Source organism: Henckelia pumila, chromosome 2 (assembly GCF_033568475.1).
Source record: "Henckelia pumila isolate YLH828 chromosome 2, ASM3356847v2, whole genome shotgun sequence".
Taxonomy (NCBI): Eukaryota; Viridiplantae; Streptophyta; class Magnoliopsida; order Lamiales; family Gesneriaceae; genus Henckelia; species Henckelia pumila.
This window is the reverse complement of record NC_133121.1, coordinates 133124691-133144175: the sequence shown is the minus strand read 5'-3', so window position 1 is coordinate 133144175 and position 19485 is coordinate 133124691. Positions and strand designations below refer to the sequence as shown.

Here is a 19485-nt window from a genome sequence, read left to right as displayed (position 1 = left end):
ACTAAGTATGAAGATGTTTAGTGAAACAGATCAATCTGATTATGAACAAATAGGAATAAATACAGAAGAACTGTATCATTCTCATCAAGAAACAGAACAATATAGAGATATGAATATCTCAAAATCAGAATCAGAAGATGATTCTAGACCACGATTAACTCTACGAATATTGAATGTAGGTAGCGGTAGTGGCACCAAAAATGAAGATTCGATTATAATAAGGACCAATATTCTGGAACATATAAAGATGTTAGAGATATTCTTAGAGAATCAAAAATTTCAGGATTTGTAAAACAAAACATTCTAGATTTAGGATGTTCTACTGCAAAAGAAAGAAAATCAAGGATAGATCATTGGGCAAATGAACTATCAATACAAATTCAATTAACACCATTATTAGATAAAAGTGAGAACATACAAGTATTAACTCATGGAATGATAAAAATGACTTTGGTAGGAGCAGTAAGAACTTGGGCTAAAAACCTAATAATAACTAACCTACTATAAGGGATGACAGGACATCGATATTTTGAACTATTTGTTGATGTCATATATCAAGAATTTTTAGGAGTATCAAACATGATGCTAATCTAGTAGCAAAAGCCATAGAACAAAATAGAGCAATTTTTATCTTGGATAATATAAAATTATACAATTTATGCTATTTAGAAGAATTTATCTGTGATTACGAAATAAATTATTATCAGTTAATAGATGCTGATAAAAAAGAACATTATAAATTAAGTATTTTTAATAAAATACCTAATATACCAATAAATAATAAAGATGAATTTTTAACTAGCTCTTATGCCAAAACCTTAGGAGGAGCTATTAAATTTATCAAAGATATAATAACAAAGAAGTGTCATGAAGTAACATTAAATAAAAGAATATCCAAATCTTACAAACAAAACAATAAATTTTGCTGTGACAAAATGGAATTCACGGTAAAAGAATATGGTTGTAAAACAAACATGTCACATAAATATTTAAAAAGACAGAAACAAAATAAATCTAATAAACCTTATAAATCTTTTAATAGGAAATTTATTCCCTATAATAAAAAAAAATTTAAAAAGAATTTCTTCCGAAAACCTTATAGACGAAAATTTTATAAAAAGTTTGATAATAAAAAAACCACCTTGCCCAAAAGGTAAATGAAAGAATTGCACATGTTGGTTGTGCAATGAAGAAGGTCATTATGCAAATGAATGTCCAAAAAAAAATGAAAAGAAAAACAAAGTTAAACATTTAGAAGAATTATACACTATTGGATTTTATCAAGTTGAAACAATTGAATGTTCATCAGAAGATGAAAATATTTATTATCTTGACGAATCAAGTGAATTAGATTCTGAATTCGATTCCACATTTGATAATTCAGGAGATAATTAAAATTAAAAATAAGGGCATTTTTGGAACAATTTAAGCAATAAAGAGTTGAAACAAAGTTTAAACCAACTAAGGAGTAAACACAAAGTTATGTTTGGATTGAGGAGTAATTTGTAAGTTGTCCCTGGAATAATCAATATACATATGATTTAAAAAGATATTTAAAATTTATAAAATTATATAAAAAAAATTCTTATAAAAGCGTCTCATATTCTACTATGGTGACTTATGCGAATCATACATTTGTAAATAGACTGTTGTATAATGTCTAAAAAAAATAGACAGTTGTATATTGTTTTTTTAATTAAGAAATAATACTAGAATATTGCATATATCTAATAATATCCTGAATAGTTAAACCTGGATGAAAAGGCTATTCACTAATGTAAATCGCGAAGAAAAATGCCTTGAAACCTAATTTTCTGTCTCCTGTCTCTTCTCTGTTAAATAATGCATATATAAATAATAAAAATCTAAAATTATTTTAAATGAATAATTATATTTTTTTCTTCCAAAAATATCCTATATATATGGATTATATTAGCTATATCTATAATTAACATACTATTTCGCTTTCAGTGGATGTCCGTTTTAAAATAACTATTATACAGTTATTTTAAAAATATATGATATGATCGGACAAAAAAAAAATGATATGATATGATACTCCAGAAGAACAATTATTGCGCGTAAAGCGACGAGTTAAGGAAAGGAAAAGGTCAACACGAAATCATGTATGTGGCATAAATTTGTGGCTATCAAATTATTATTATTTATTATTATTAAATGTTTAAATTTAGAGACTCGGATGAAACGGGGCAAAACAAATCAAAAGTCGGCCAATCAAATTTTAATATCGAAAATATCGACCAATCAATTTGGCTGTATCTATTAATGTATAAATTGATGACTCGGAGAAAAAAAAAACAGAGAGAATTAATATTAGATGTTTTTCAAATAGAAATATGAAATTTGCACAAATAATATTATAGTTTAGAGAATTAATATTAAATTGATCGCAGATTCGATCCGACTCATAAAAAAATATTACTTTTTCACAACATTGATAGATCGGTCGACTCGTCACAGATTAGACCGTCTTATAAGAGATCAACCATTTTGAATCCTGTAACAATTACATTTTTTTTTCACATGGTTGAAATTTTGTGCATTAATAAATTTTAAAATTTGTTGCTAGGAATTGAAAGAATGACAGTGAGTCGGCTAAAATGAATTACAGCAACAATAAAAATGGTGGCCTCCTTTTTAGGTTTGGATGTTTATGGAAAGACGTCAACTCATGGGTCTTTTCTTAAGGTCAAATGTCTCACCAAACTCAAGGACTTTAGATCCATTTTATGTTGGTGTACGTTGCGATGAGTGTTAGAAATTAATATACTCATATCAATTGGACTTAAAGTAGAAAGAAGTGCATGTTATAAGTCCACACATTTACATGTCTCTTCCATAAAAAAAGATTTATCAAAACGTGAAGAAGCATGTTTATTTTTAAATATTCTTTAGTTGCACCATAACATTTTATGGATTAAGAACGTGTGTGTAATATTTGTTAATAGTGGATCTGAGCCGTAGTGCATGATAGCGAATGTATGTATGTTAAGGTTCAAGGAGTGAAAATATGATATCAGAAATATGCGATCATAAGGTACACGACATTGTAAGCACCATAGCCAACGCAAGTGTCTAGTCTAGTAAAATGGATGGTTAAAAGCCACGATAAGAATATGTATGTGTTCAAGTTAGATTGCGAAAAGTGTTTAGATTAGTTTACAAAGTGTTATCATGGATTTTTACAGTAATTCTTGAGTAACAAAACCCTCAATATGATATATATTAACAAAATATAAATTTGACATCGGTAAATAAAATGGCGATCATCTTTGCCAATTCCCATTAAAATCAATTAGAAGTCAACGAATTGAATTTGGGTGGATCGAGGGAAAGTACCTAAACTCAATCGAACCTCAGGCTATCAATCAATGCAAATTTAACAAAAAAAAAAAAAATAAGAATCCCCCGGATTTCGGGTAAATGCTTATTGAAGTAGATAGTATATATGATGTGTTAATTGCGCCGAACTTTGTAACGGTGTGTTTGGATGTCTAAAAATGAAATTTGTAATTGGATTTGGATTTGGATTTGGAATTGGATTTGGATTTTAAAATCCATGGAATTGAAATTCCATTTTGTGTTTGGCAAAAAGTTAAAATATATTTTGGAATTTGATATTATAAATTTTGGATAAATGATATTTTATAAAAAATTATAAAAAAAAAACTTAAAATATATAAGTAAAGTATATGAATTTATTATTAAAAATAATTTTATTGCTTTATAAACTCAAATCCCGTGAAATCCCGTGAAATCCGACCAATTTTGTCAAGATTTCACATAACTAATTGAAATCCCATCAAATCCCACCAAATACCAATCCCGTTTTGAAATCCCAAGTTGCCAAACAGTGAAACGGTATTTTCAATTCTAAATCCCACCAAATTCCGTTCAATTCCCGTGATCCAAACACAATGTAAAAGTCTAAAACGCACAAGAATTCTTTAAAATATTGATAAGCTAATACATACTTCGTTTAAAAAAAGCAAACACAATTGACCCCTACATATATTATAAAACCTCAGCACATTTGCATTGAATGGTTTTTGATAATTTTATTTTTTTTAGAGGTTCATGTTGATTACGTTAATGTATAGATGAAGCAACGGTGTGGTAAGACTATTCGCGATTTCTTTTCACAAATTTAAACTATACACAGTTAATCTAATATGGTTGTAACATTTAATTTGATTTTATTAAAAAGACACAAAAACTATTGTGAGACGATCTCACGGATAAATTTTGTGAGACACAAGGTCAGATCTAGTTTAGGTCAGTCCTGAGTTGTAGCCCACCCCAAAAAATTTTTATTACATATTTATACTTAATCCAATAAAACTTACTTTTGACACCGGAAACCTTGCCCATTTTATTAATTCTAGTGCACAATTTCATTTTTGAGAGAAAAAATACATTTCGATCCTGCATATTTGTCATTATGTGATTTTGATTCTCTATGTTATCAAATTTCAGTTTTAGTCATGCAATTGTTTTTTTGTAATTTAGTATTTTTTATTGGAAGTGCTAATGCGACACTACACTCTAGTTTCATAGCAGTGCTGAATTGTTGTCATGTTAGAGCCAAGTCGGAAGAAAGATGAAAGTTTTCAAAAAAAAAAAAAAAAAACAAACATAGTGGACTATAATTGAAATTTGCAACATAGGGGATCAAAATCCTAAAGACAAACATATAGGAGCAAAAACACAATTTTTCTATTTTTGTGAGTAGTACAACGTAACGACTTTTTTTATAATATATAATTTATTGATTAAATTCAAGTCCACCCTAACTCTAATTTCTGGATCCATCACTAAGACATATTAATTAATGAAAAAATATTACCTCTTATATATGTCAAATATTTGATGTTTTATTTTAAATATATTTGACTAACATCACGGATAAAGTCTCACAATAAACATACTAATAACGAACTCTAAAATATATATAACATGCATCAACGATTAGAATGTATCGTAATCGTACGTCGATTTTAAACAAAAGATCAAAAATTAGATATATGGATTTATTTTTTCCTCGAAATGAAGAAACAATTTAGACAAAAATAGTTTTTGAGTTGCTGTCCATCCATCGTACCTACTTTTGTGCTTATCATCGATGTGACACTCAACCATTGAATGTACAATACTCATCACATACAATATATAAATGTCATCTTATTGGTAGACACGAAAATGGACATAATATGTGAACAACATATCAAAATTATATAATTCTTTATCTATATTTTTTTCTCAAATAGAAGGCATCAATTTCGGCATCGGCAATTTAAACATAGTGCATGCCTAACTAACACGAAGAATTTGATTGTGACGGCGGAATATATATATATTTCCAGCATAATCCCTTGAATTACTAAAGATTTGTATTTAATTCTTGTGTATTGTCAAAGAGTAGCCAAATAGGGCCTGCCCTACATGGCTTCCATGCGGAACAGCCCATACCGGGCCTAAATGTACCACATGTCTTGCGAAAGGTACACCAGGTGGCAACACATTCAATTTCTCATGAACACGTAATAATAATATAGAAGGCAATAAAAGATCGGGTTGGGCCCGCAATTGCCTTAATGTCAAAATTTGCGACGTGACACAGAAATAAACCGAGCTAGCTAAGTTGTTATTACTTATTAGGCTCAACATTTGAATTGACACTTTTGTCGACACCAGAAAATTAATTCATTTTATTTTCAAAAAAATTATTTAATTTTCATGTCTTAAACAATACTCTACCTCACATAGACATGGTCCATATGAATCTTTTATTTGCCCTTTTTCTTGTAATATCTTATGAATAAATTAAACAAGTACATTCATCTCAATTTGATGATATGTTTTGTCGGTTGTGATGAGAATAAATATATTATTTCACTCATATTAAAAAAAATTATATCGAAAAAATAGATTGCGCTTAGTTGTACATATTTTTTTTTGAGTAACATTCCTGTGAAACGGTCTCATCCGTGAGACGTGTTAATCATACCCATATTTATAATAATAAGTAATACTTTTGGCATAAAATGTAATATTTTTTAATTGATAACCAAATAAGAGACTCGTCTAAAAAAAATGACCATTGAGACCGTCTCATAAGAGTTTTTGTCAAATTTTTTTGTTGAAAACCTTGCTAGAAAGTAATTTGTTGATTTGAGAGCTGACAAAAAAAAAAAATGAGTGAAATGCAAATATTTATGATGTTCAATCTTTGTTTTAATTTATCTGCATTTGTCTTACTGAAATCTGAAGTTACTATTGAGAACCTTTAGTATAAACTATGAATATAATTCTTGCGCCATGTATGTTTATACGATATCAATTATTTTTTGTTTTAAATAATTCATAGATTATATTAAAATTAATAACTTTAAAAATGTTTTTTAATAATAATTTTTTAATTTATGGTGATATAATCATTTTAGAATTCAAAAATATAATTAAAAAAAACACCAAACTTCGTTATTTTAAGTCATTTAACTTTAACAATTTGCATTAACGTACGAGCGACAATGATCGAGAGATCGATACAGAATACTTATGTTATTTTTCTATCTTAATTTATCATTTCATCCTTTATCATCCTATAAGGATAAGCCTCAAAACCTCAGAGGTTGAAATCATATTGAAATTTTAAGACATGGATAAGAAACGGATACAAACCAATCATATAGAACTTGCGTATGCTGTTGGCTAGCTATCTTCCAGGTTTTCTCCCCACGTATGTATGCCAATTAATTGTAAGATTATGAAGGAGAACCACGTACGTATTCCAATTAATCGTAAGAGAAAAATTCATGAACATTAATGTGCGCACGTTGTTAAGATTGTATATAGTTCTTGAGAGTTATATATGTACATGTTTACCGTTATGTGTTAGACCGCTCATAATTGGGTCACCAGTTAATGTCTCCTCATTACAGTCGATGTTTATTTCTTGGTTTATGGGGGTGTGTTGAGGTTAATTGGATAGTATTCCTGAGAGTTATATATATATATATATGAAAATCATTGGAAGATAGAAGTTTCAACAACGTAACTATATTTTTCAATTTAAATTATTGGGTTACGACATACGTGCTTTAAGAAAGAAAGTGTATAATATGATTTTAAACTATTGGAAGGTCAAATGTTATTTTATATATAAACATTCGTTCAATTCCAAAATTTTGACAGATACAACAAAGTTGAAGAATATATTGATTACGTTATGCATGTATTGTCTGTATATTATAAATCTTACATACGTTGTTGGTGGCACGTGCGGGCATACTCTTAAACTTATAGTTGACCAGGCCACCAAGTTCATCAACATCACTATTTTTAGCTAGCTTCTGCATGTCATCCATTTTTTGGACATTTACTGAGAACTATATATATCACATGATACTGAGTGAAAACTGCACGCATATATTAGATCGATTGTTAGGATAATATTGTTAGAGTAGCTTGAACTCAATCGAGATAAACACACAATAAATATATATGCGCGGGAAATTAATTAAAAACAAACAAATTTGGAAGGCGTATACTATACACTTAAAATAAGATTGAAACAATTTTAATTATGTTATAATATATGTTTAACGTATTTATTTCAACGTCCATCACCGATAATATGCTATAAAAATATGAAAAACTAAAACTATATATATATATGCATTGACCGAATGAAAATTTAAAATATAAATATATTACCTCATTTATAGTTCAGCAATTAATTTAATTGTACATATCAGGCTAGAAGATCATCCAAAAGACGGATCATATTAATTTACTTAGTTCAAATTGGTGAATATATATATTGCGTCATGTAATTTTGGTTTGATACACACAGCATATCACATGTACATGCACATAGGGATGGCAATGGGGCGGGTCATCAAACCCGCCCCGACGGGGCGGGTCTAGACCCGCCAAAGCGGATCCACAAGCGGGTCCAGGGCGGGTTTGGGGTTTGGCCAAACCCGCCCCGCCAAAGTATTATATATATATATAAATTAAAAATATTCATGTATATATATAAATATAAAATATATATGTAATATTAATAATATATAATTATATTATTATACTAAATAATTAATATTTTATCTATAATTTGAATGTGTAATATTATTGGATTGAAATGAATTTATTTTATTATGATATGTTTAGTATAAAAATAAATCATTATTATGTTTTTAGATAATAAATATTAATTAATTACAAGTTAATAAATTTAAACTTGTGAGAATAAATTTTTTTTTGTATTAAATATTATAAATCTAATTTTGAAATTAAATTTAATGATATTTGTTAATTTTTAAACTTTTTATTTTTTTATTTTAATAAATTTAAAATTATTTAATTTATGGCGGATCCAACGGGTCTAACCCGGATTAAACCCGCCGGGTTCGTGGGTCGGAACGGGGCGGGTCCAAAGGGAGGCGTGGCGGGTCCCGGATTTAGCCAAACCCGCCCCAGACCCGCCCCGTTGTCATCCCTACATGCACGGCACCCCTCCGCTGCCACGCCGCTTGATACCATCCGAATTCAAACATGTATACAAAATAATTATATATACGAACTAGCTGTCGAGATACATGTGTTGCGTGTGTAACATAAATACAAATATTATATATGACATATATGTAATATATTTATATTTTTAAATTATTTCGATATAGATGTTGTTTAATATTGAAGAGTAATTAAAGACTAAAATATAGTATTTTTGCCACAAATTTATGTGACACGACATAATCAAAATACATTTTATTGATGAAAACACATTGTCATTTAATAAATTAAGCACTAAAAGTATTTTAGAAAAATTAAAATTATATCATGACTCAAACGGTTAAATATAGGATCTTTGTAAAATTTAAAAACTATGTATTAATTGAAACAGCGCTATTATTTCAATTTTTAATAATCATTTTTAAAAAAAAAATCCTTATATTTATATTTAGATATCCCAAAAGAGTTATGTTGTTAACTTATATTTTAATACTATAAATTCAGTTTAACATTAAAAGTCATCCACCTGGGAAAAACCTATATATAATTTGATTGCTACAAACAAAAATAAATAAATAATCAATTTCGATCTAGGTATCAGTTATCACAGAGTGGATTTTGATGGACGATGAATACGATCCAAAAAAAAATAAAAAGTTGCATAATTGGACTCCACCCAAGCCCACGTACCAATCTGTTAAGCTCAGCCCACATACTCTCCCTTGCAACTCATACATTTGGACCCATCCATATGATCATGGTTCAATCAAAATTCAATGGGCTATCCAAAGGCTCTAAGTCCGAATAAATATCGGACTTTTAATTTTTAAACCCCTTACAAGCATCGGCCATCGAACATGCCCAATTTAATAATATTCTATTATTGAATTAAAAAAAAAAATCGGTACTTAAAATCATACCAACAAGGATCTGTCTCGTAAAATTTGAATTGATCTTCTCTATAAAAATATTAAGAAAAACATCATCTCATTCTATTGAGAAAAAAAAAATGGTTCCAGCTCAATTATATTTAAAAGGAATGTATTTAATATTCAATGGAACAATCGTATTTGAGTTGGAGATTAAAATTGTTATGAAACTACTTTGATTTCGAGATTTTTATGTCAAGTTTGCGACAAAAAGCTGATATCAAACATACTATGATAGTGTTTGAAATAACTTCTAGAAGCACAATCTTATTTAAGAAAAGTTGAAAAATGCGGTTTACTATATAAAACATAGTATAAGCACTGTTTTGTTAATGGATTGGATGATGATGTATTAATAATATAAAAATTTTAAATCTATATACTTGGATTAGACAATGGTGTATGATATTAATCTTTGGAAGAACCTGAGCCAAGAATTGATGTGTTAGTTTTTTCAAATAGTGCCTATATTATATCACATTCCAACTTATATTGAGAACAAAGAAATCAAAATTAAGCCCATAAAAAAACAAAAAGACAAATGAAACGGGTAGAAACCCGAATTGCTGACCCGTGTTGCAACCCGACATAAAAACCCTGTAGAATCGAGGCGATCGGCATATTGATTTGCAGAGCGGGGAAGAATGGCGTTCGATTCTTCAGGACAGTGGTTGGAAAATGCATTAATGGAACTGTGCAACAAGCTGGAAAACGGGCTGCAATTAGACGGGGAAATCATATCAGGACTCGTTTCGTACTGCGAGATGGCGTCCCCACTCGATGCTAAAGAATACCTTGATGTACGAAATTTACTTAATTTGTGTATTCATTTCATTCTGGTGTTTAATTTTCATGACTCTGTTGCTATGGTTTTGATGATTATTTGCCGTGTTTTTTTATTGTACGGCCGTGTAAACGTTACCTGTATTTATCTGTCTTGGAAAATTTATGGTTTGTAAAAGAAAGAAGATTCGATTGGCTTCAAATGAAAAAGAAAATCGAAGTTTACTTCTGATTTTGGACTCAAAATGTATCAACTGATTTCATCTGACTAAACTGCTAGATTCATCAGTCTCTAGTTTTTACAAGGTTTGATTGTTGAAAGGCTGTTACGGTTAAATTTTGCATCTTTTCCACTAGTATGTACCTTTAACCTCATATCGAAATTGTAGTGTTTTTCTATTAATATGTAGGTTTAGATTGTTGATCCCACTATAGTGTAAGCAATTAGGAAATGATATGTCCTTGACAAATTTAAATTTTTGATTAAATTAACCGACATGATTGAAGTTTCCCAAGTTGCCATGATGATGTTGCAGCCTTCAACTTTTTGGATTAATGATTAATATAATCTAAGAACACTGTAAAAAATCGCCAAATCTAGAGCATTTTGTTGTCTTGTTGACATTTTAGTGATTTTTCAGCTCCATTTTGTGTAGAGATTAGATGTTTCTTTTGGTGCTGGATAAGTAACGCAGCTGTAGTTGCTCTAGTTACAAATGGAATGTATGAAACTCTGTACAATCATGCCATCAGCATATGGTAGGTACCAAAACTACTCTGCTAAATAAGTTATCTGACAATTTGATCGCCTTTAATAGATAGCTTTAACTTAATATACACTTCTTGTTCAAGATTTGGCGACAAGTGTTCATTTGCAAAGTCAAAACATGCAGTTCTTAATGATGGTATAAAGTATTGAATCAGTATTAGTCCTAAAAATCATATTTGTTAGTTTGTAATACACTTGGGAAGAGTATTCATGCTTGCATAGTTGCATAATAATAATTTTACAAAAATCATCAGTATTTTCCAATGATATTTCTCAACACATTTTATAGATTCAATATTAAACAAAGGGCCAATGTAGAAATGCAAAGTTTTGCTTTGATTTACTTGTTTCCTGTTCATAAAACATGATGCTTGCAATAACATGTTATCGCCAAGGGCAGGGTACGCATATGCACCAATCTGCATGTAAGCTGACTTACTATAATTTATTTCCCCTTCATGCATGACACCAGTTGATCTTCATATTACTAATAATATTCCCTTTTGCATGGATAGACCTAAGTATCACACAGTCTCTTGCATTCAGATTTTGATTCAGTGAACATTTTTATATTTCCATTTTTAACTGATATATGAAATCTCGTATGCATCGTCTGTAAATGAGCCTGTTCACATAATCATGAAATGTTGAGGATCGGACTATTATCATCCAGGGTAACTTACCCTTCTAGCAGGCTTGTTCAATTTAAATAGAAATGCATCATTGTTTCATTATTTTCCTGCTGCAGAAATCCTTGTATAAATAAAATAATAGCTCAACTTTCACATCATCCTTTTTTACATCACCTTAATTGGTCTCATGTTATGTCTTTGTTTGCCACATGCTCGTGACTTTTGCAGTCACAATTGTTTAAAGATTTGGTTGATTTTGAACATGGCATCTTGTATAATGCAGAAAGATCTATTTTATTATGAGCCATTACCACATAGATAAAAATCGGAAAAACAGATACTTGGATTTGAAAATAGGGTGCATTCAAGCTGAGTAATTTGTTAGATTCGATATCAAAATTGAACACAAACTCAATTTTGTTTTTTTTTCTTGTTTGCTCAAGCTGAGCGCGTGTATCAATACTTTATTTACAAAATGGAACTTGAATTTTTTTTAAAATTGAATATAGAAATATGCAAATAAAGATGACATTAAGGTAAACAGATAACATAATCAATATTTTCGACAAATAAAAAGAAAAAAGAAAACAAATAATTATATAGTTCAATTACTCCACGAATACAGAACGTTGCGTACTCAAACATAAAACCCCAAAGCTTGAGCTCAGCTCAGCTCAAGAGAACATTCGAGCTACTCGAGTTTGAACTCTAACTTGGTCAAAATGGAACTCGAGTTGAGCTTTTTACTGGCTTGGCTCGGTTGCAACCCCTCGTTGAAGTTCATTTTTTTCACCTTGACCATTCCATTACTTTTATCATTTCAGTCTCACAGAATCCTTCTTGTAGCATCTTTCTGAAATCCTCATATTTGGTTTTTTACAACTTTTTTTCAGAACATTGTTGGAGAGGAAGCTGTTAAAAGCATAACTGAGGAGTACTTAAAAAGGAGGGGTCTATCAAATATATACAATTCAAGCATATCTATGTCAACTTCAAATTTGCATGCATATGTCAAACCACGTTCTGATGAGAGTGCAGTTTTTGCGGCTAAAAAACTGAACAAACCACAGAAAGAAACTATAGCTTCTAAAAGCGAGGACACTCTAGTGAAGAAAGAGACATCTGAACCCCAAACTATACATACCAAACAGCAAGGCAATTCCAGAAAGAAAAAGACAGGAAAAGTTGTTTCTTTAGCAGAGGCTGCAAAAGGATCGATTGTGTATCAGAAGGGGAAGCCATGTTCTTGTCAAGCTCGTCGGCACAGTTTGATAAGCAACTGTTTATCTTGTGGAAAGATAGTTTGTGAGCAAGAAGGTGAAGGACCTTGTCATTTTTGTGGTGCTCTTGTGCTGAGGGAAGGAAGCACGTATGCTGGTCTGGATGTAGTTGGCGTACCTATGACAGACGCCGAGGCAGCTGCCGAAGCGTTTGCAAAGAGGCTTGTTGAATATGATCGTGACTCTGCAGCTCGGACAACGGTTATAGATGACCAAAGTGATTACTATGAGATTGAGGGGAACAGCTGGCTCTCAATGGAGGTCTTTTTCCCGTCAATTTAAGTGCATGCGCAAATCAGGAAGTCCTTGCATGCGCTGTTTGATATTCAATCCAAGTTTTAATATCCATTATGCCTGTTTTCAGGAAAAAGAACTTCTGAGGAAAAAAAGGGAAGAGATAGAAGAAGCTGAACGAGCCAAGCGTAGTAAAGTAGTCATGACATTCGATATGCTAGGCCGCAAGGTGATGACATTTTCAGCATAATCTCCATCGAAGGGCTGCCCCCTCATAAAAAGATATTCAGTTTGAAGAGTAAATTTTATAGTTCTTTATGTTTCACCCCCTCGAACACTTGAAGTCTTCCCCGGCTTGATTATATCCCTGGGTTTTACCCAACCTCTGTCCCCTCCTTAATCTTGATTTCGTTCCAGCTATTTCTGGGGTGACTACAGTAAAAGTTGCCATGATACATACATTTTTTCCATTCAATTAAAAACACCCTTGAAAATGTAGATTTATTTATTTGACCATGTCTATTTTTCAACCCCTCGACATTGCAGGTGCTCCTCAATAATGATGACGCTTCTGAAGAACTGCAAAATGGAAATTTTCTCCGAACATCCAAGGAAAGAGATGAAATTCGCATAAAACCAAATCCGAATCTTAAAATCCAACCTGTTTTTATCGATCCAGGTCCTAGGAGAACTAAGGAGAACAAAGAATTGAGCCATGGCATCTGTTTGGAGATAAGTGGTAGGGTACAATATGGCGTCAATGAACTTGAAACCGTGTAATCACTGGAAGTTTGAAGTAAAACTATGTTTTTGGAAGCAGGATGATGTGGTTTTCTTTGAAGAAATCGTCTAGTATTACAAACTATCATTAATTTTAGCCTTCTTTGTATCTATTATGTTTAAATATTGTTCACCATTTGTGTACGTCCTGGCATTTCTGCTCTTTTCATCAAGCTCGATGTTTATGAAGCACATGGATTAGTGCGCAACGTCTTTGGATAGTTTGTGAAAGGTTCATATCAGTCCTGAATTACTTGTTTCCAAATGGTGAATGGGTAGGTGTGATGAAAAATAGTGCCTATACAAGGGGAGGACCAGTTCAGCATATTTTGAGTTTAGTGATTGAAATTTGCATTGTTAAAGCATCAAACAATCTTCTCGGAATGTGGTCATTATTTGCTGCAATTTTACAGTTCGATTTTATCTGTGTATTTTATGAGAGTTGAGAAGGCTGTGGGGTATATGTGAGGCGAATGCCATAATGGTTGAAGATACAGGTGGTTTTTTAATCGAATTAAACGAAATTATTTGCTCTGTGTCGATAAATATCAACATTTTTGGACGCATCTCAACATTTACTCCGAAGTCCAAATGGCTTCTTCTTTTTATTAAACACATAAGTTTTCAATATTATATATGAATTTCAAACGGTCTCCAGATATGGATTGTTCTCCGCTTGAATTTAAGGGTTCCACCTTGGGCAAATTGCAAGAACTAGCCACTGTCTTAGGCACATGACAGCATGACTTCATTTGTATGGCAACAATTGCCGTTATAGTAATGTATTGTTGACTTAATATGATGTATTGAAGAACCTCGGTGTTTCGATTGCTTGCTGAATGCATGGTTGGTATAAGAATAAGTTTTTACACCAACAATCTGATTCATCCCCTGTGTAAGAATAATCATTCATACCAATAAATGATCTGGTCCTTGTTGAGCTAGCTAGGAACATGTTACGGCTTACCGCACTTTACGTGAGGGGACCGAACGGGAATACAATGAAAATGCAGTCTCCTACTCAAACTGATATCTTTCAAAGTTTAACATACACTCTTTAGACAAACAATCTTGTTTGCAAAATGTGTTTTTCGTGATCACTTGGTAAAAATTTGCGGTTTTAACGATTTATCGACTTTGAAAGGGTTGGGGTGAAATTATGCTTCAAGTGCATGCTGAAGTAGAAGATGATGCAAACTTTTATAAGTTGAAAAGCAAAAATTTCGCTTTCACAACTTGTTTATCTCAGAAGGAATTTCGCTCTTCGATGCCTGGATATAGCTTTACCACTAGATCAAGTGGGATATGTTTTTTTTGAGTAAAATGTAATCAAAACGTAGTTGATAACTCAGGAAACAAGCTAAGGTCAGTACATTTTATATCTCAGGAACTAAGGTAGTGTTTGTGAGAGAGTATCTAGGAAGCAATTAGTTTTTTCTTAATAAAAGTTTGAAATTTTGTGAAATTTTGTTAAGGAAAAATTAGGAAGTGCTTCTTGGAAGCATCTTTCAAACACTACCTAATTCTGAGATCCTGCACAAAGGTGTGCAGGGTATCATTGGACGACTACGGAAACCCGATACTGCGTTTCAAGGAAAAAATGAACACTTGGCCTAAAAGACAGCACCGAGTTTCTGTAGTCGCCCAAAGATACATTGCACAGTCTATCTGGAGGCATATACATATTCCATTAATTTCTGGTTTTGTGCATTTGATCTTGGGAGGATGTTTTTGTTAAAGAAAAAAAGGGAAGAAAGCAAGAAGATATATATGTACAATTGAAGAATGCATTAGTCACTTTTCAGACATTAATATTGTCAATCACTGGAATCCAACTACCAAAAATTCCTTGATAATAAATTATATGGAGCTTTAAATCATAAATTCATTATGATTTGGACATTGTAGCCCCTACGTCAGGCTCGATAGGTCGAACGAATGGTGGGTTTTAAACCTTGGTTCTGAGCCACTTCTTATTCTGGTGGCTTTGCAAGAATTTCAAACTTTGCATTAAATGTATATTCCTAAACCAAAGAACATGTAATAAATGCATACATATCATATCCAAATCTCCAGTGATGATATTAATAATGACTATAACTACCTGCATTTTTCTTACTTTCGAATGCAAAATGAAGATCTCTGACAAATGGTTCAGGATCGATCGATCATTGGTTTTTGCAACCTAGTATGTATTATATCTCCAGTGATTTTGATCCATCTCTTTTAGTTTTAGTTTCACTCATCCTACTCTACATAATGAAACCAGTGATCATTAAATTGCAAGGGTTATCACAATATTAAATATGGGAAAGATGTATGTTTGTGGGGGCTTATTTATTATATATAACTTCTCCCAAAGAATTCATATATGTCATTGAAGATAGTTAAGGGAAATTAATTTGAGACTGTATTAGTGATTAAAATGGAGTTTAGGATGCATGGAGACCAAAGATCTAGTTGAATAAGTAGTGGGGACGACCCTAGCTAGGATATATATATGCCCACTCATAAAGCATGGTTTCATGCCTATTCTCAATGGTCATACTAATGCCCGAGCGGGTATATATATGCTCGACCGAGTGTGTTCCATTTTTTTTCACATCTTATCCATTAAACCACACAGTAAAATTCTCCATCCACAGTTTAATAAATGTACTTATAGTGCATTTAATAGCTTTTAACACGTATTCTCAAGTATCACATGTTTATGGACACATGAAAACATTTCAATCGATGTGACTATCTGGCATAAAAGGTGCTGTTAGATATACGTCTAATAACAATTGAATGTTTGACACTTACATTCTTTATAAGTTATAATATTTTTACACTTGAAAAGTGAAATAGATAAATCAAACGTATTGTTGATTGAATTTTTTCGTACGACAGATCAACTCGTAAGTGGACTTAGAAGAGAGTGGCTTTTGCTTTTATAACCATGTTGATATTCCCTGCGGCGGCCGTAAGAGTGAGACCGTCTCACGAGGTAATAAACAAGTAGGATCCACTCCCTTGTTGCTTTAAACCTCTTGCCATGCCTACTTAAAGGGATAGCTTTTCATGAAGCCATTCTATGAACTCTAAACTTTGCTCCAATTCCTCGTGCATCAATGCTCTAAAATTAAATACTGATCCCTTTTCTTTAATGTTACAACTTTGCATTTGATATATTTTTCAGGCAATCATATCTCTCTACACATACATTCTTCCCGGTCACCAATTTATTGTAACCAAAATCTATTCAACATATCCATATGGAGAATCATGAAGACAATACTAGTCTTCGCGTCGCCTCGTTTTCGTGTTACCTAGACAGGGATAAAGAGAACTTGATTCGCCGGATTTCGGCCCAAGAAACCCCTAGTCTTGTGATGAGCTCGGGAAAAAGCAAGTCCTCTTCAATAAAATCTCCATTCCATGCCAACCTCCCACACTCCAAAGACACACAAGATCATGGCCTGAAAAACGCCCGATCCGATTCGTTTTCGTATCTCAATGCTTCAGGAGAGAACTTTGTGTTTAAAGTCCCGGGGCCAATCCAAGATCCCATCTCAGCATTCACCTTCTCTCAAGATCACCATCCAAAAGATGGAGAAATCAGTGTTTTTGGCGCTGACAGGTACTTCAACATGAAGTTAGAATACGCATCAGGCTTGAAAAGAGAATTCAACAAAAACAGGCCCGTAAATCTACCCCGAATCTCTTCGAATGGGGTTCAAGAAACTCGAAGCCTCGCTTCTGAAACGAATAGCTGGACCAGCCAAACCGCGATGATGAAATCTCTAAGACGAAACGATTCGCAAACTAAGCCGAAAAAGTCCAACAGCTGGAGAATCTTCCCCGGATTCGGCTGCCAGGTTCCTTGCTTCGACAAGAAAAATGTCAAGATCAATGACAAAATCATCCCACACGACATCACATACAAGAGCTCCAAGGCCAGTCGAGCCGGATCAGATCGCATATCCGGTCATCATCTCACCACGATCCCGGATCAAGAATCACATAAGAATTTCATAGTAGACAAAATCAAGATCGAAGAAGAAAAGCTTGAAGAGGCAAGAAACTCGATCGAAGTGTTTGGATCAAGCATTTCATCAAAAGGTGACATAGCCACGAATTTGGAAAGAAAACTCTCCATGTTAACATGGGACGCCATCCCAGAAGGGAAAAGCCATCAGAATAGTATCCCCGCAGCCTCTACAATCGGAACAAGCACCATAATATGCGATGATATGGCTAGTGATGCAAGCTCCGACCTTTTCGAAATCGAGAACATCTCGGGATGCATAAATCAAATATTATCCTCGAAAACAGATAATAATCAAGATGATGTTGTTTCTTGTTGCATGAGTCCTATATCCCATTATGCACCGAGTGAAGCCAGTATCCAGTGGAGCGTCGTCACGGCGAGCGCCGCCGACTACTCGTCGATCCTTTCGGACACGGAAGAAAGGTGTGTAAGCATTTCAGGTGACATGGTCTCAAGAAACAGAAATGGAGGGGGCAAGGAAGCACAAAAGATCCGGGCCGGCGGGCTTTTGGGATGCAAGAGTCAGAAATCAGTTGATGTTGCTGATCAAACAGTGTGTCTCAAGGCTCTGGAAAAGGTAAAAGATTAAGGGGGGCTTAATTTGTCTGAATTATTGGAGGCAGCAGCGAAATGTTTAAATTTTATATGTAATTATATATTATGGAATGTATTTTTTTTTTTTTATTTTTTAAGATTTATCACCTTAAAAAGATTTGAGAAGCTTAGCTTGCATGTTGAGAAATGGTGTTTGCATCTAATTTGCTGTTTGTAATATGGTTTCTTGATTTTTGGAGATTAATATATCATTTGTGTTTCCTTAATTAGTGCCTTTTTTGTGACATCAAATGATAATTAATCTTATCTTGTCATCATAGAACAAAGCTTTACATATCTTTTTTGTCTTCAAAAGTCACAACACGGTTACCGCAATTTTGCACATGTATATATATATTGTTCATTCAAATTAATGGAGATGGATTGTTCAAGTAATTTCGTTTATTTATGGTATCAAGTGAAACTTTGAAGGAAAAAAGTCGTTTTACTTATTCTTAAACTGAATAAATTAACCTAATATTATAGATTGTTGGTGTGTTAATTTGTGTCCCAAATTCGATCCAATTCTCATTTCTTAACAGCTCCTCCCTAGGTTTAGTTACTTTTTCAAAGTCCTCGTGTCTGATGAAAGGTCTAGATTTTTTATCTTTCGTGAGAAGCAAAATTATAATACAATTAAGCGAAAATAAATTTTTAGTTTATCAACTGATCCCATATTTGGTTTAATTCAGTCTGCTGACTTGTCAAAATTCGGTTTGGCGCCGTACTACATTTTCATTTTCGCTATTTTCCTTCAAGCTTTACGTCTAACTAGTCAACAATTTTTAAATATAAATTCTGACGAAAATCGAAGTCATGCACTATATCAAAGGTCTAAAACCGGTCAAAATTTTTGATAAGATGAAACGTTTATCACTATGCCAAAATCTATATCTATTCAATAAGACAT

At 32.4% G+C, this 19485-nt stretch overlaps 2 protein-coding genes across 2 annotated transcripts; both read left to right on the top strand.

Moving 5' to 3' along the window:
- The first annotated feature begins 9973 nt into the window (after positions 1-9973).
- Positions 9974-14045, top strand: LOC140883653 (uncharacterized). Its single transcript, XM_073290211.1, has 4 exons — positions 9974-10270; positions 12548-13195; positions 13299-13397; positions 13715-14045. The coding sequence occupies exons 1-4, from the start codon at positions 10115-10117 to the stop codon at positions 13946-13948; spliced, it is 1137 nt and encodes a 378-aa protein (XP_073146312.1). The 5' UTR covers positions 9974-10114; the 3' UTR covers positions 13949-14045.
- A 3109-nt stretch (positions 14046-17154) lies between these two features.
- LOC140885164 (protein PHYTOCHROME KINASE SUBSTRATE 3-like) lies at positions 17155-18599 on the top strand. Its single transcript, XM_073292098.1, has one exon. It carries the CDS (start codon positions 17206-17208, stop codon positions 18568-18570), a length of 1365 nt encoding a protein of 454 aa, XP_073148199.1. The 5' UTR covers positions 17155-17205; the 3' UTR covers positions 18571-18599.
- The last annotated feature ends 886 nt before the right edge of the window (positions 18600-19485 follow it).

What these genes read in the sequence shown, in the direction of transcription:
- LOC140883653 (XM_073290211.1), top strand. Translation starts at nt 10,115, where the DNA reads ATGGCGTTCGATTCTTCAGGACAGTGGTTGGAAAATGCATTAATGGAA. An exon ending in ATGCTAAAGAATACCTTGAT is followed by an intron (nt 10,271 to 12,547) that starts GTACGAAATTTA and finishes ACTTTTTTTCAG; the next exon opens with AACATTGTTGGAGAGGAAGC. An exon ending in TCGATATGCTAGGCCGCAAG is followed by an intron (nt 13,398 to 13,714) that starts GTGATGACATTT and finishes TCGACATTGCAG; the next exon opens with GTGCTCCTCAATAATGATGA.
- LOC140885164 (XM_073292098.1), top strand. Translation starts at nt 17,206, where the DNA reads ATGGAGAATCATGAAGACAATACTAGTCTTCGCGTCGCCTCGTTTTCG.